The 18,423-nt window shown below is 37.8% G+C and overlaps 1 protein-coding gene across 1 annotated transcript in view; it reads right to left on the reverse strand.

Annotated features, from left to right (window-relative positions):
• Window positions 1-18,423, reverse strand: part of LOC145685081 (uncharacterized) — a 204,710-nt gene that overhangs the window by 65,401 nt on the left and 120,886 nt on the right. Inside the window, exon 5 of the mRNA XM_081757426.1 lies at window positions 3,309-3,411. Coding sequence (XP_081613552.1) covers window positions 3,309-3,411 — 103 coding nt within the window. The remainder of the gene's footprint in view (window positions 1-3,308; window positions 3,412-18,423) is intronic.

An 18,423-nucleotide genomic window follows, 5' to 3' on the forward strand; every position in this document is an offset into this window, starting at 1 on the left:
CGTCCACGATTAAGGAGCTGTATACGTCCATTCCACGTCGGATCCAAGCAGTTTGGACGCAGAAGGAGGACCCATACCATACTAGGTATGATTTTCACATGTTTGCAAACATTTTAGATTGTTTTTGTCCCACCCCTGTATATATATATATATATATATATATATATATATATATATATATATATATATATATATATATATACTGTCTACCAAATAGTCAATTTCTGAAATAATAAAATTAATGAAGTTAAATAAGAATGCATACATTGAAGTAAGCAGTTTTCACTGCAGCCAATGTGTGACATACTCACAAAAAAGCACTCTGCCTTCTTATATATGAAGGTATATCCTGCAATATGGGAGAGATGCACATATACAACAAAATTTTACTAGACCAAGAAAAAAAGCTACTAGCGACGAGGGAAATCATTTTACTTACCTTCGGTTTTAATAGTGATATTAAGGACTCGCCCGCACCGATAAACCACTCGCCTCGGGCGAGTAGTTATTTGCATCCATTATTTAATATTTATATTGGAGGTATGACGCGAATCGCTTTCACCGATACTAAAAAAATGAAATGAAATCTTTAAGTGTTACGTCCCACGCATAAGCCGGTTAGGCTGAAGGAGACGGTGAAGATGAGAAATGAATGAAATAATGGAGTGAACAAAGTGGGAAGAAACGGGAGAACACCGAGAAACAACACACGAGCACGGTGTTTGTCCACCACAAAGTCCACACGGCGGGAGCTGGGATCGACCCAGGTACCCCAAGCACTGATACTAAAAGAAGCAAGTTTTATTCTTATTACATAATAGACATGAAAGCAATTTAGAAATCAATTACAGATCCAAGGAAGTATCGATTTAACATTGCACCCTCCTTCCCCCCCACGTAAATGACGTTAAAATAGTAAATTGAGGGAAGAAAATTGCTAAGGGAGGTTATGTGTTGCTACAATTACTTTATTATGAGCTCGAGGTCCGTGACAAAAATTCTGTTTAGCATCAATGGTGATCTAGTGTTTTTAATGACCTCTAGCCAAAATTCCTGAATAATATACTAGCAAGATCAAATGCGAAATAATCAGCACTAGTATAATTTGTTGACCAATTAAAGAAAGCAAACCACCCTATTTTAAACAATCTTAACTATACATGTTGTTTCAAATTAGCAGAAATCAATAAGTTCTAAAGCCATCCCTAAATGAAACATCTTCCATCTAAAACTAATGAATTTCTTTGTTACATATTTACATTTTTTATTCTAATAATTTACAAAATTTCCTCTCTCGTTTAACTAGTTTTATCAAGATATACCTTATAACAACTTCATATTCATCAATATGAATAATACAGTTACGGTATAGCAATTATCTTGTTTATCAAAAAACAATTTAAGAGTACCCGATCTTCATTTGTAGAATATTCCTAAAGAAGCATGCACACCGAAGTTAACGATAGGGAATACTAGGAAAGAAGAATTTGGAGAAAAATCGTAATGTCCATTACTATTTCTTACTGAGAATTTCGTGCGTCGTTTACTCCAACAAGTTCACATGTATAGATATTGTCATAAGCAGGTTTCGAAATGCCATATATAAGTGTCTTTCAAGTTATACGTAGTTACACACGAATTACTTCACAGACAGGTGCAATTTAAATTATACTATACAACAACATATCAAATATTTATGTCAAGCCCATTTACAAATAGTAATCATACCAGTGTGTGTAGAGGATATGGGAACTTTATCGATTTGTATTAACACAACGTAGGAAATAAAAAGTTAAGCTTAATATGATCAGAATAACCCAGAAAGAGAGAAAAGTAAATAAATGAATCAAGAATATGACAGGAGGGACGGATATAATCGAAAAAGCCAAGAGATTAAAAGAACAGAGGACGGAACAGATTGTAATAAGAACTTATCGTAGGTGAACAAATGCAACCCTTGACTAAATACGAAGAAATTTTGCAGAGACGCTCATCCAGCAGTGGATTTACAACGGTTCATAATGAATAATAATAATAATAATAATAATAATAATAATTATTATTATTATTATTATTATTATTATTATTATTATTATTATTATTATTATTATTATAGGTAAGGGCCGGGAAAATAACAAACAATAGTACTAGAAATTTATTAAATTACCGGTAATTATAAAGGCAATTCATTGTTCTGATATTATGTTCAAATAAGAAACGAAACACTGAACAATAAATTGACGGCATTTTAGCCCCAGTCTCTTCCATGTTGGATAGCTGCTTTACTACAAACGCTTCCTGACCAATGTTTACTTTTCATACATGAGTTATTTGTTTTCACTATCTTGTCAAGTCTGAGAATGCTCATTTCCTTTTCGTGGTACTTTCAGTAGAAAGTGTCTAACGTTTGTGTACCAGGGGAACATGTTTTCAAATGTTTGATCATTTTTTGTTTTAGAAGTGCATATGCATTTTTATATCTTTCGAGTTGGAAGAACGTAGTTGCTCAGGGTGCACGACAAGGAAGTTGTGTACGCATGAATCTAATATTTCATTTAAAAGTAAATATGTGAATAACATTTTCTAGGTTAATCAACATTTCGGCACGTTTCACCATAGATGACAACTATATCACTGTACTCATCACGTAAAAGTACCTTCAATACCAGCCACCTCGTCATAAATGAAGTCATTTACAACTAATTACCATTATTAGTGCAGTCTATGATCCTAACACAAAATAAAGACTCAAAAGGAACAAAAAGGTTCCATTTAGTGACCGTACAGGTCTTTAAGTACTTTTGTTATTATGTGCTACCTGTACGCCGTAGAGTTAGGCAACTGTTTTTTTTTTCAAATAGATATGTTTGCCCATCTACTTACATGTTGTACGGTGCAAGTGGACCTCGTGGTATATATAGACGTGGCGAGGTTTAGACAACGCAAGATTTTCGATTACGATATTTTTCATTTGGAAACATAGGTCTCGATGTCATTGGAGCGAAATTTTGTCCGTATGCCATTTTCACCCAGTCAGGGTTCTTCATTTTTCAAATATAATATTCAAATAATCAATTAATACCGTATATCATATTCATTTATATGTATACTATATCATAGATACTTTTTCTACAAAACCGTTTTCTTCTCAGTCAAATATAAGAAAACTACAGACCAACAAGGTAAGAAATCAAACAACACTAATATATCTATTTTGTTGGATTTAGCTCCCAATATTAACTGAAATATCTATCAACTCGTTATACAAACATAACAAATGCATATAACAGAAGATTTATTGGACTCACCTTTCTCCAATAGATCGATTCTTCCTGAAAATATCTGGAATACCGTGAACTGAAGTTTGTTCCAAGAATTTTCTCGTAATGTGAATCATGCTCATCGAAGTACCTAAAAAAAAATATATTTTCAGCCAATATTAAACAACCTTATATGTTGTTAAGCTCTGAAAAAGTATAAAAGTCTAAAACTTACTACTCGTGTTTGTTTCACACCCGAGCTCTCCAACTTGCTAGAGATAAGTATTCAACTCACGTTCTGTTATGATTAGTAATGTTTAAAGTACGGTAATCTCGAATGTGATGTACTACAAAACGTATTATCTTTGCTTTAGTATTGAGAAATGCACTTCATGTAATCATACAGCCTAATATCAGTTTTACAATTGTGTTCTATTTTTTTAAACATTAATGGGATAAATATTAACTTTATATATTTCTGCTTCCACCCCATGTCACGTGACTATCTATTAGAAAGTAATTGAAGATTTTAAGTCAAATACCCATTAACACCAAAAACTGAAAGTGTAAAGGAAATAGTTTCACAAGGGTTTCTCATCATCCGATTTTCTTCAAACTTGGTTCGGAAAATGGGTTAAGGGGGCAAAGGGCCCCTTTTCTGAAAAGCGTTCCCTCGATTAAAAGGACCACTTTAAAGAACCGAAACTCTGCCGATGCAAAGATGTTCTTCAAAATAGGAAATACGGGTTTTGTCGTTTCTGTAGGGGGGGCACTGCCCTTCTTCGAAATGATAAAGACTCAGCACAATCCTTAGAGTAATTGGATTTTTGTGGAATTTCTTGAAACCGTGATATGTTGTAGCTAGATATTGTGACTCTGAGGAAAAGTCTTAATATGCACAACTACCACTCACTAACCGTTTGGCCAATACAGGGCCACTTTTTTTGAAAGCAGTCGAGAAGAAGATAGTGATATTCTTTATTTCGGTCAAAATGACAGAAATAGTGATACTGTGATCCTAAGATATAGTCTCAATGAACATAACTACAAATGACTAATCGTTTGGTTACTACAAGACTACTTTCTTGAAAAAACAGCCGAGTATAATGATGTTCCGGATTTCGGCGAGATTGAGTAAAACTAGGATATGTTGAAGATTTTCTCATTATGAGAAAAAGTCTTAATGGACATAATCATCGCATTATGACCGTTTGGCCAGGTTCAGATTTTTTAAAACAATCGGTTATAACTAGAGAGCGGATTTTAAGGTGCAGTAACTATACTAAAAATGAAGTTGTTATAACAACCTAAACTCATAATATGTATTTCTGGGAATAAAATGAAATTAAATGAACGCACTTTCTTCCACCTTTTTTTAGAGAATGTTGCACCTTTTATGATGGATTCAAAAAGTTTCCCCTTTTTACTCCTTTTCTCCTTCAGCACCTTTATTGTTTTTTCTATCATTTAAAAAAGTGGGCAGAACAATATATTTTATTTTCAATCTAGTTTACACATAACATTCCTTAAATGTAGACGAAATCTTGACGGAGTTGCTAAGGATAAGTTTGAACTAAATCTGCGAAACAATCCTCACATAGAAACCTTTGCAATGTCAACTGAACTTCCTGTTCGTGTGCTTACAAGATAGGTAGCACAGGTTTCCGTTGATGTCGAGCAAAATTGCTCCACATACAAGGATTTCCCGAGCACCAAACGGCAGAAACTAACATTCGAAAACATAGAAACGTTGTGCATAATCAAGTATATCCAGTTTCTGAAGATCCAGTAGTATGTAACGGTTTCTCAAGGTACAATATTGCTAAATTAAATGTTTTCTTTTTTCAATACCGAGTTGGTTTTAACCACAATTTTATTCCCACAAATGTTGAATGTTGTAGAAGTTTGGGATTAAATAAAACATTTTGCGATTTGTCTCCAATGTTTAAAGCTAAGATTTTAAACATATTTACTGGTGTAATGAATAAAGAATGTTCATGTAACTGTATTATATAGTACTTAATAAAGATATCCTATTAGCACCGTTTTTTGTACCTTTTTGCAATGATTTTTTAGACCCTTTTATTCCCTTTTTCCTACCACACTTTTACAACTTAAAATCCGGTACCTAGTTATAATAATATTTTTTTTATTTCGGTGTAAATGAACGAAACTGTGATATGTTGTAGATGTAGTGATTCTGAAAAAAATTTTCTTGGGCTTTCCAGGCTTTTCGTTTGTCCCGGAAGATGAACATCTGAATGTTATCTGTGTTTAAATGATGTTGGTCGCTACTCGCCCCATCATTTTTTCGGGTTGTGGGATACGACTTTTCAGAGTTTCATACTATTCTACCAAAATTTTAGAGCATGCTATGTGTTTCAGGCATCTAGTGTATGTAGATATAGCAAGGAATATATACTATAAAAAGATATACTATAGAAAGATGTAGCCGTCGCATGTTTTTTTCTCAGGATAATGCCGAAGTGGCTTTCTGCAGAAAACTAGTAGTGAGTCTAAAGATGAACATATTGAAGGTGGTAATATGGGTGGCAACAAACCATGATCGGGATCTTCACAGGCAGACGTGAATTAAGAGAAACCAACAGCTTTGACTTCGCAACTAAATAGAGTTAAGGTTACACTTAATGTGGCCAAGGCCTAACGTTTTTCTTTGCTCAAATAAAAAGAAAAAAACTGTTTCTTTGAGTATCATTATGCTTTGAGTGTTTACATGATTTAGACTTGCAACCTTATTGTGAAGATTTTTTTCAATTTTTCGTATAAAATCATGAACCAATTAACATGTTACAAACAAATGTAACACCCTTTTAGTGTAAGTTTGCAAACACTCTTTTTTGGAACCGCGATGGTTTTATACCAGTCTAGTCATATTGCATTTTTATATTCTTTTGACGTTTTCACTTTTGTATGACGTCATCAATATGGATGCAATTTGTAAGAACATCAAAACAATTCTTTGGTACTTGCATAGCCTATAAGAATACTTTTATTTACGAAATAATATCGAAGTTCCAGCAACAATTTTATTATTTGCTTCAGCAACTTTTCGAAATATATATCTATATAGGGTAACTTCGGCAAATAACACCACCAATTCAACATATTGTTCTGGTGTTCAAGTGTTTTTACATCTACAACCGTGCAGATTACATGGAAGATGGAGTGAACCCTCCACTATAATGCAATGAGAAAAGAAAGATCCTATCCTACACATGCAATGTCGACCACAATGCACTGAGAATCGGAGTGAGTATGAGAGGGTGTTATTACCAGATGTGTCGGCAAATAACGCCACTTGCTTTACAACAACGGAAAGATGTTGGAATCGTAACGAAATACATTTTCAACACAACTAAGCAATGTTCTTGGCAATGTGCAACCTGCTTTGCTGGTACAAAAAATTCATAGGCAGCGTACATTTCCTTAACCGGTAACTCTTATGATGATTGCGAACCTCTTACCGAAACAGCTGCAGTCATATGGAGCACTACTCATCAGAGCCAGACAACAATGGACAACCAGCGTGACAAAATGTTCAGAATCCACATTTAACAATGCTGTCAGAATCACATAATTCGTGAAACCAAATCTTGCATTCAATAGAATGAATCGAAGATTTAAGACCGCTGAGTTCATAGTAATATCCTCTACAGTCCCTACGGAGCATATTTCCAACCTTCGTCTTTCCAGAGGATGCTTATTTCTTCGTGCCGGAAGAATTGAAAGGGCCAGCTCTTGCGAATAGCTATAGTGTTACCAATACTCCTCTGGCAGTGAGAGAAATCACACTGGAATGAGATTTGCTCCTTGTTACTTTAGCTCTAGGCAGAAGCTCGTGGATGGAGTGGGTACTCGGTCCCAGACAGCACAATGCACCTACAGTACCCGTATAGTACATATACAATTGGACGGATGCGACATGTGCATCATCTGTATAAATGCACGCCTATACATGTGATGCACATATACGTCACAAGTCCTATTCAACATCTTCATGTGCAATGCACACTTACACATCCTGCACAAGTGATTTACACCTCCTGCGCAGGTGATTTACAAGTAGCACATATTCGACTTACATGTAGAGCACAGATGATTTACATTTAGAACAGCGGTGATTTACACGCAGCACACAGGTGATTTACATGTAGCACAGAGGTGATTTACACGCAGTAACCAGGTGATTTACATGTAGGACAGATGATTTACATGTAGGATAGAGGTGATTTACACGTAGCACAAAGGTGATTTACACGCAGTACCCAGATGATTTACATGTACGACAGAGGTGATTTACACGTAGCACACAGGTGATTGACACGCAGTACCCAAGTGATTTACATGTAGGACAGAGATGATTTACATGCAGTACCCAGATTACTTACATGTAGGACACAGGTGATTTCCTCGTAGTGCAGAGGTGATGTAAAAGCATATTCGAGATGCAAGGAAAAACAGAGTTTATATATTTGGTGGCTTACGCAGAAACACCACCTATAACACCAAAGTTTTTTTTATTTACGTTTACCCGCTTAAAGGGTTGCGCCCTTTCTTCGGGGGAGAGGTCGGATGGTATAGGAGCATCAATTTTAATATGAGAGTGTCTAGGTGTTGTTTAGTCATCTTTATTTAACGTTTTATTCAGTTCACTCAGAGGGATGGGCATCAATTAAGTGGGGCAATCTTCATGTGCCATGGATGCTAAGGAAGATCGTCTGGCTGACATATAAGTCGTGGTCGTTCCTTAACTTCGGTACCTGAAATAAAGAGAAAATACCAAAACACAGTTGCGGTGATTCAGGTTCATCAGGAGCTATAAAACATACGGTGCAATCACAGAAATAGACGATAGGCAAGACAGGAGGAGTGGTAGATGTCATGAGGGTGAAGTGCTATGACGCCACAACACATGGGTATTGTTAGTAAGACAAATGCTGTTTTCTGTTCCTGGGGCGACTCAGGAACTAATGAAGGCAAAGGCAGCCCTGTTAGTGCTTGATTTACTGTGCATGAGATGGATAGATGAGCGGTGAAACTGTGCCAGGATGATAAATGTTGAAAACTTCCGGATCGACGTTCTCGCGGCCAATGTTCAAATGATACAGGGTCATCAGATGTTGTAAAGGTGTCGGATAATAAACAGCAGGGGTATCGAAGTCTCTATCATAGCGAAGAATGTTCAGGAATACTGGATGAGCAGTTTCAATGCGTTTCGTAATGTATTTTAAAGGAGAGCCTCAAGATGGGATAAGAGCGGTGGAAAATGAATACGGTCGTAGAGTAGACGGGTTGGGTGGGGGAGCTGGATACGAAATGCTAAACGAAATGCATGGCGTTCGAGTATTGCTAGCTTTCGATAGTACTTCGGAGGAGCTGGCAACCAAGCTGTGTGACCATAGGTTAAGACCGGACGCATGAAAACTTTGTAAGTGTTTAGGAGGAGATTTGAATGTAGACCCCACGTGGTACCAACTAGTCGTTTCAGTAAGTTAAGTCTGCTTTTGGCTTTCTCGATGACAGTGAGAAGGTGTGGTGTCCAAGTAAGCTTGGAATCGAACACAATGCCTAGATACTTAAGAGTGTTATGGATGGTGACTGGTGAGTTATCAACATGAAGTCGTAATAAATGAGGATTTCGGTGTACTCGAGAACGACGACCAGACGATAGCTTGCGAAGACGATAGGTAAGAAGACGATAGCTTGCGTTTTAGTAGCATTGATTGCCAAACGCCAAACGTTGCTCCAGTCAACAAATGTGTCAATTGCCTGTTGAAAGTGTTGTTGGATACCAGCAATTGTCCGTCCGACATCGAGAAATGCAGTATCGTCAGCGAATTGGAAAAGTTGTATACCAGGAGTGGTTGGTAAGTCGGAGACATATAGCAAATACAACAGAGGAGAGAGAGAAGATTCCTGAGGAACGCCAGAATTAAGGTATATTGGAAATGACAGAGCATCATTGATCGATATGTAAGCAAGTCGGGCTGTTCGAAAGGAGTGTATAGTTCGTATGTAAGAGAGAGGAAGCTGGAAAGAGTATAACTTGTATATAAGACCCTGGTGCCAAATTTTATCGAATTCCTTCTCAAGATCGAATGTAACAAGACATGATGGATGACCCTGGTTGAATTCATTGTATATAGAGGTGCTGAGACGTAGCAGGTGGTCCAGAATGCTGAAATTGGGGCGAAATCCAGCTTGATGCAAAGGTAGAAGAGCGTTAGTCTGTAAGTGATCGTGGAGACGACGCACTGAGATACGTTCAAATATTTTGCTAAACGTGGACGTCAGTTGTATAGGTCGATAAAAGGTAACGTCAGAGGGTGGTTTATTAGGTTTGGGAAAGAGTAATACTTTTGAGTACTTCCAAGTGATGGGGAAAAACCAGTACGGAGTATAAATGTATAAATAAAGCTTAGTATGGTGAAGACAACAGGAGGAGCGTTTTTAATCAGAGTATAGGTAAGCCCATCGAAGCCTGGTGCTGTATTTCGTTTCTTAATTAGAGTAGACTGGATGTCTGGCGGTTGGATGGGTACTGTGAGTGCATTATTTAGTTCCAGAGCGTGACTATGATGTGGTTGCAAATGTGTTAAGTTAGGATCAGATAACCGATCGATTTCTATAAGTAAACGTTGTGGAGTATGCCAGCCAGGTAAGGGAGTAAATATATTTTGGAACTGTGTGGCAAAGGTATTGGCCTTGTCCTGATCAGAAGAGAGTGCTTGCTGGTTTACAACTAGTGAGTATGGTGTCCTTTGAAATTTGCCAACGAGTTGATTGAACTGTCGCCAATATTTGGTATAATGGGATGTTTCGTTGAGTTTATTACAGGTTCTGGTCCAGTGAAGGCGTTTGTATGCGATTATGTTGTTATGAGTGATGCGAAGATATTGTCTATGAAGGCGAAGTGGTTCTAAATTACGGCTGCGGATGTATTCTCTGTAGGCACGTCGAGCTGCAGTTATGAGAAAAAGGTATCGTGGAGGAAGTTTCGGTTTGTGCGGGGAAAGGTATGCGGTTGGAATGTGTTGATCAGCAGCCGTATGTAAGGTCTGAGTGAGATGCTGCACGGCAGTGTCTAGGTCATGTTGTGATGGTAGCTCTAAAGTATCAGAAAGTACTGAGGTGATGGTCGCTTGGTACGCTGGCCAGTTGGCCTGATGATACATACAAACTTTTCTCTTCGGTATGGTATGGTGTGAAGAAGTGTTGGTAGCAAGAGACAGCTTGATAGGAATGTGATCGCTCCCCAAGGAATCCAAAACGTCAAGATTGATGTGAGAGTTGAGTGTTGTAGAGGATATAACGATATCAGGTGTGGTATTGCTAGATGGGCGAGTTGGCCGAAGAAGTACATGGAGGTGGCCGGTCGTATTAAGCGTGAGGAAATTCAAAAATCGTTGTTGTTCGTATTGAGACCGGCTGTGAAAATTGATGTCTCCCATGATAATGAATTTACGATAGGTGTCAGAGAGGTATTGTAAAAACTGATATGGTATATCCTGTATCGGCCTGACATAGATGGTTGCAAAAGCTATAGTATGATTCCTGTGATATAAGAGAACAACATTGTATTCAGGCAACTGGAAAGCAGGAGGTAAGATAATAGACGATGGGGAATGCGAGATTGCAAGCCAATAGTTGTACCTCCATGGAGCCGAGCGCCGTTCGATCCATCATGTCTGTGGAAAACGTATTTATTAATATAGCAGGGTATATAGGGACCCAGGAACGTTTCCTTGAGAGCAAACGCGGTGATGTTTTCCTCCAGAAGAAGTTGTTGCAACAGTACTTGATGCGTAAGAAGAGATCTTATGTTCAAAAATAAGAAATTGTAAGCCATAATGATGTGGTCCAGAAGTACGGTAATAGCACTGATACTACGGATCATGTTCAAACAGCCGTTTCAATGGGTTGAATTTGGGAATGAACGTTGGATCCGCTGTAGGTAGCGTGTAAGGTGAGATTGTAAATAAGTTTAGCGGAGTGAATGATTTGGTTGAGGACGTGCTGGCGCTGAAATGGCAGGATGTTCTGTAAAGTAAGAGTTATGAATCGTAAGAGGTCTTCTACTGTGACAGGATGTGTCAGCGAGTTTGCAGGTGGGGTGCTGTCATCAGAAGGTTTGATAGGTGAGACTAATTCTGGCTTATCAGGTGCAGGTGTGGGCTTGGCACGACATTGGTAACTGTATGTAGGTTGCTTTTCAGGGCAAGTGGTGCATTGAGGAGATGCGCTTGAATTGGGACAATTTCGGGTCAGATGATTGCCACTACAGTACCCGCATTTGACGGTGTTTGTACAATTATGGCTGTAATGATCGTTGTAGGTTTGGCATTTTTCGCATCGTATTGGAGGAGGTGGAGGCGTGCGAGAAGGCTCTACCTTGTAGCGGCGGCGATATATATAAGCACCGTTAGCTAAAAGATGATCAATTATTTGCTACTGGTCGGTCAAAACACGCACAAGGTAGGTATTGCCATTGTTGTTACGGATTCTAATACATTTTTTGATTTCCAGGCCCTCGAATCGCAGCACATCAAAGATCTCATCGTCAGTGAGTTCGGGCTCAATGCTGCGGTTAACTACTGATAGAAGTGGTGGACGACGAGGTGGCGGACGTGTTTTCCGTTGGCTCGGATTGAGAGGTGACAACACAGCCTGCGGCCCAAAAATTTCGTAGATAGCTTTGTTTCTAACATGAATATGAAAGTTAGGGTTAGGAGATTTCAATATGATTCCATCCCTAGTAGGAATGATTTGGTGGACATCAGCGCGCGGAACATATTTATTGATTTGCGTGGAGGCGTGATGGTACTTGGTATCGAAGTTCTTTAGCATGAAATTATACATAGTTTCTCTGTTAGCCTGTAAAGTAGGAGAGGATGGCGCATTAGTCCAGTCCATCTCGGTGTTTCTCGCAGTCACTGAGGCATAGGAACATTCTCCATCAAAGCTATAGTGTCTTGGTTTCTTAGCGTCTGATTCCTTGGAGTGCCTAATTGGAGATCGTGAGCAAGATCGAGATTCAGTTTGCTTAGAGATATCTGCTTTAGTGGTCTTCGTACCAGCAGAGTGACCTGGTTTCGTGGCTGTACCCTTCGCTCCCGTCGAGGAGGGGGGCATGATGATGATTTAACCTAGTAGAGGATGCGACTCACATGAAAGTGTTTCCAGGCAATAGTATGAATGAAGAGCTAGAGGAAGCCCACTGTGGCTCTCATTGAGGAAACAATACGTCCTCGCGGAGATGTCGGTCAGAGCAAGCACTGGCCCTCCACAACAATAGATGAAGAAACGATTAGATTATGATAATAATGATGGTGGCCACGGGCTCCCACTTGAGTCAGCAATACGGACTGCAAGGGGAAGTCGATTGTCTGGAGCAGAACAATCCTCCCTAAATGAACAAAAACACAGTTAGATGCTCGCAGATCGTTAAGAATCGTTCTCACACCTATGAATCGATGATTCGATTCTGAATTCTGAGTGAACACCAATGTCATCACCTTCAAAGTATATCAAAAGTAACTAATAAATGTCAGTGAGAATTTTATTTTGTTTATTATTTGCAACGAGCAAAGCTTCAAGTAGTATCTTTCACATGCTTGTCAAGTAACAAATAACGCAACATATTCTGCTGTAATCGCTCACGAAAATAATTTTGTAAACGTATAAACTGTCTAACAGTAGTTACAACAGTACAGTGCAGCCATCTGTTGATCTTGTATCCTAGCTCAGTGGATGTTATGGAGTTTCTACAATCATACAGCTGTCATTCGTCGAAAAGTTTATATAACACCGCCTGGAGGAAAAACGACACCTACCAAAATTGGAGGTTACTTTATATTTTTTAAATGAGAATGAGAGTAAAAGAATGAAAGTTAAAGTATACACTTGCACGATATTATGGACGTCTAATACACACGTGCAGTAGCCGTGCAAATGCACATGTGCACATAACGGCTTAAGCACGGGTTATATAAATGAGTGCTTCATCCATGCAAATGCACATTTGCACATAACGGCTTAAGCACGAGTTCTGTACGTGTGCTTCATCCACGCAAATACACATGTGCACGTAACGGCTTAGGCACGGGTTATATAAATGTGTGCTTTATCTGTGCAAATGCACATGTGCAAAAGTTTATATAACACCGCCTGGAGGAAAAACGACACCTACCAAAATTGGAGGTTACTTTATTTTTAAATGAGAATGAGAGTAAAAGAATGAAAGTTAAAGTATACACTTGCACGGTATTATGGACGTCAAATACACACGTGCAGTAGCCGTGCAAATGCACATGTGTACATAACGGCTTAAGCACGCGTTATATGAATGTGCGCTTCCTCCATGCAAATGCACATGTGCACATAACGGCTTAAGCACGGGTTACGTACGTGAGCTGCATCTATGCAAATGCACATGCGTACATAACGGCTTAAGTACGGGTTATATAAATGTGTGCTTCATCCATGCAAATGCACATATACACATAACGGCTTGTGCACGGGTTACGTACGTGCGCTGCATCCATGCAAATACACATGTGTACATAACGGCTTAAGCACGGGTTATATAAATGTGTGCTTCATCCACGCAAATACACATGTGCACGTAACGGCTTAGGCACGGGTTATATAAATGTGTGCTTTATCTCTGCAAATGCACATGTGCACATGCACGACTTAGTCACTGGTTATATACGTGTGCATAACCCACGCAAATGCACATGTGCACATACACGTGTTATGTATTTGTGCTTCATCCACGTAAATTCACGTGTACGGCTTATGCACCGGTTATGTATATGTTCATCATCCACACAAATGCACATGTGCACTTGTACGGCTTATGTATGGATAGAGCACATGTGTCGTACACGTACGTGTTGTCTGGGGTGGTGTTGAACAAGAGATGGAGGCTGGTCATGTGCTTGGAGATGTTTGTGCAGGTTGCTGTTGCTCTGAGACATCATTTGGGGAAAAAGCGACATCGGTGTAGCATTTTTGTTAAAAGGATGCCCTGTAGTGCTGAAGCCTGAAATTGTGGTCTGAGGTGTTGCTGAACGGAACCATGCCTGTGAAAACAGTTTTGGAAACTGTAGCTTCCCAAGTGTTATTCCGGGATGCGTTCGTCGATAACTGTCAACTGCTTCAGAGCAGTACAATTTTAATGATTTGAGAAAGCTCTTGTCGAGCGGTTGAAGTTCAATGTGCAGGCAAGCAGTGCAGTTAAATATACATGGTCTCAGCAGCATTTAAAATGGCAATATGAAGATCACTGAGATGGCAATCAATAATAAGCAGTGCTCGACTATTGATCCGATGTCTGATGAAATGTTCCAGAAATGTATGGAATTCTCCCTTTGTAACATAGCCTTTCGGTGTCATTGCATATGTGTTACCTGGAGGAAGATCTTCACTAAACTATTTTCTTATACTTTCCCTTGTTTAGCACCATCGGAGGGATCTAATTTGAACCTGATACATTACAATAACACTCACAGTTTCACCTTTTTCACCATATGTGGCATTAAGTACTCGCTTGCTCCATTTCTGTGCCAAAACTTTTAGGCTACTGTTGTACGTTAGTTATAGTTCTACATTTAATCTGGATTGTAAATAAATTCAGGATTGTCACAAAAGGTTCAAAGCATCAGATGTATTTGCCAATAGCGTATACAATTCGTTCACATAGTTCTGTTGAAACGCATGAGTTTGCCATAGCTCAAATTCTCCGCTTTTCTCCACACGATATTCGAGTGTCTTTCCATGAATGCATAAAACTAGACTTTTCCGACTCTACCACTACGACAAAGAAAAGCAAACTTTTAACACTAGTATTAGTTTCGATTAGCGATTAGATGGAGTGGTGTTATTTCCCGACGCGATAGTGGCGTTATTTTCAGAAACAATAGACTTTGTTTTGTCCATTATTTCTATACCAAGAATAGCGGTCCTGCATATTTTATCTATATCATAATATTATGCAAGTACGGCCCTATCAACGCATACCTTTAGTAATAGTAAAATCTCACTTTTACTCAAACAATTCGCCTACCTCGTTTGACACACTAAAAATTTGCGAGCTGTTTCCTCTGCTCCGCGGCTGTCACGTCAACATTTGTTCACCAGTTTCCCTTTACTGACACCTGGCTGATCTCTAGTTTTTGTGTCTACAAAGATAGCAGCCATACCTGTTTATCACACACTCATAAGCGGTCACCTTACGAACCACGTGTTTATGCTAGCACTGTGGAAAGCTTTAAATGGCGTTATTACCCGACGTGCGTTATTTGCCGAAGTTACCCTATATATGTCGAAGCCTATCCGCCTGACGGGACTCCTGGATTCCCTTTTCCCCTCAGCATTGTTGAGCAAAAATAAAAACAAAATTAATTTTTATATAGTCTAATATATCTGATACTCTAGCCCCCTCTAATCTTCCTACTTCTTCCACTAAAGCTGGGATGGTCGCAACTCATACAGAATCTGAAAAGAGACGAAAATATAACAACCTCTTGGACAAATACCACTTCATCACCATCGCCATCGAAACTTGTGGGTCCTGGGGTCATGGAGGACTAAACTTTATTAAAGATGTTGGGCGCCAAATAACTCTCAACACAAGCGACACTCGAGCTTCAGCCTTTCTTATACTGAGATTAAGTATGGCTGTGCAAAGAGGGAACGTAGCAGCGATGATAGGAACGCTTCCACCGGGAAAGGCACTGGAAGAAATCTTCTTTCTGTAACCACCCACCTCTCACGAAAGTCACGAAATTTCTGCTAACTAATAATATATAAAATAATAAAATATATTTTTGTAACCTATGTTGCAATTTTCATAATAATGAACTAATTTTCATTTTCGGTGAAAACATGTTAAAATATGTTGTAATTTGAAAACATGAAATATTAATATTCTGTATAATAAATATTGTGCTACGTTGGTAAAAAAAAAGTGGAGAATCTTCAATTTACTATAATTTAATATTATATCAAATTATAGTAAGATGAATAAAATTCAGTCAGAAAAACGGTTAAACGTTTTTCTCCCCTTGATATAACTTGCTTTAATCCACATTATTTGATATGTTAAAGACAGGTCGACCCATGTGCTAATTAAATTTCAAACTAATTTTAAACGTCTCAACCATTTACATATTTGAATCTTTTTTGAATGCATAATGGAAGTTTAAAGTAATTTAGAAAATAGTGGCCAACCCTCTTTAGAAGTAAAGTTTCGAAACTGATGGAGGATGTTGTACTTCTTTAAATAATGAATTGAAGTGTTGAATTTCATATTGGTAACTTGTGAGGCTCCTGAAATATTAACTTTTGTCATATATGTTAACTCTTCCTCGGAATGAAAAGTGTTTCATTGAAACATGGTATAATAGAAGCATTTATCGAGTAAAATACTATGTTCGAAAATTCATTTCAGAAGATTCTATACTTTTACCGTTATGATGACACAGACAATGGCGGTGTTGTTTTTATACGTTGACAAAAAATATAGAAACTCTACTCTTAAGAAAGAAATTCTCCAAACTGTTCTGTGATATGTACACTTCCTCTTAGTATGGAGTTCATATAAATCAAGTTTTATTTTCATAACTTAAAGGATCCCACGAATGGTTGATCACACTATATCAGCACTGTCCTTTAGAAGCCCGGTGAAAGAAAAGACAGAATATTTTAGCTTCCCCTTCGCGTTCGCCTCAGATCCGACTTTGGTAATTAGTACACGAGTAGGAGCGACAATTGTCATAAATCAAAAGGTAGAAAAAGTTTAAAAGAAATAGAGATATGAACTCCCAAATCTGAGATTACTTATAAGAAACACTAACACGCACGGCTATCTCCTTTTGTTTTTAAAAAAGTTAGCTATTTAACAGAACGTTCCTTAGTAAACTAATTTAACTGGCTACTACTATTTACATCATTTCTACTATTTACATCATTTCTACTATTTACATCATTAATTGCTACTATTTACATAATTTAAATTTCTTCCATTAGCATTTTTCGAATATAGACACGAACACCGAGAAGAGTAATAACGAGATATCGAGAATAACGAGATAAATATCGAGAAGAGTAATAACCCGAAAGAGACCGTAAATCGACTCTTTCGGTTTAGGGGTCTAGGTACGCTAAAGGCGCACGCGCTAGCCACTAGACCAGTAGTCCAACAAACTACTCATTCTTTCTCTAGTTTTACTCCTTATAAACCTTCATGTAACAGTGAGTAATAATCGGCATCTCGAAAACCATGTGTCCTACTGTAAAATAATCGTCTCCGAAACTATATCAGTACTTGATGATGTAATTTAGAAACACACTGTGAACTTCCTTCTTACACGTTTTCTTGTATATATAAGTTTGTGTGTCAATTTTCAACTTACATGACAACGATTCAATATGCTGTGCAGCAATTTATATAAGCCTATTTACTTATCATACTGTACCTCAAAACTTTGTTACTGTCCGTACCACTATATGCAAATAAAAAACTGTAAGCGATGGTTTGTCCAGTGAATTCATCAAGTATGTTCGAAATGTTTATATTTTCGAAATGTTTGATAGTTTCAACAAGACGAAAAAACTCTGAAACATTGTTCAATAATGGCCTAAAATAATTAAATTAGCAGCAATATACAGAAATATAGTCTCAGTTTATTCTACACTATTTCAATGAAATTTCATAGAGAGAATATAATACTACTTAACAGTGAATCTTGGAACTTCATTCTAAAGTGTAGGGCTATCGCAAATTGAGATCAACGTAAAAAAAATACTTCCAAATTTTATCAGGTGGTTTTCTGTCATACAATGATTATTAATATAAGCTGCAAAATTACAGTATTTGTATCTAAACATTGCTTCACAGATTTAAAGGCATTCCATGGGGAAAAAATGTATCAAAATAAACGACTTTCAAACTTCTATAATTGTCTTCTTATACAAACCAGTAAATTAGGCGTCACAACAAAACAACTCTAAGATAGTCAATAAGAATAATGTTAGAATAATAGAAGAATATAATTAATATATTGTTGCATTTCTTTTTGTAAATACACGGCAAATAATTGGAATTAATAATATTATTTATGCATCTCGATGAACC

This window comes from Thermobia domestica, chromosome 5 (genome assembly GCF_964235325.1).
Source record: "Thermobia domestica chromosome 5, izTheDome1.hap1.1, whole genome shotgun sequence".
NCBI lineage: Eukaryota > Metazoa > Arthropoda > Insecta > Zygentoma > Lepismatidae > Thermobia > Thermobia domestica.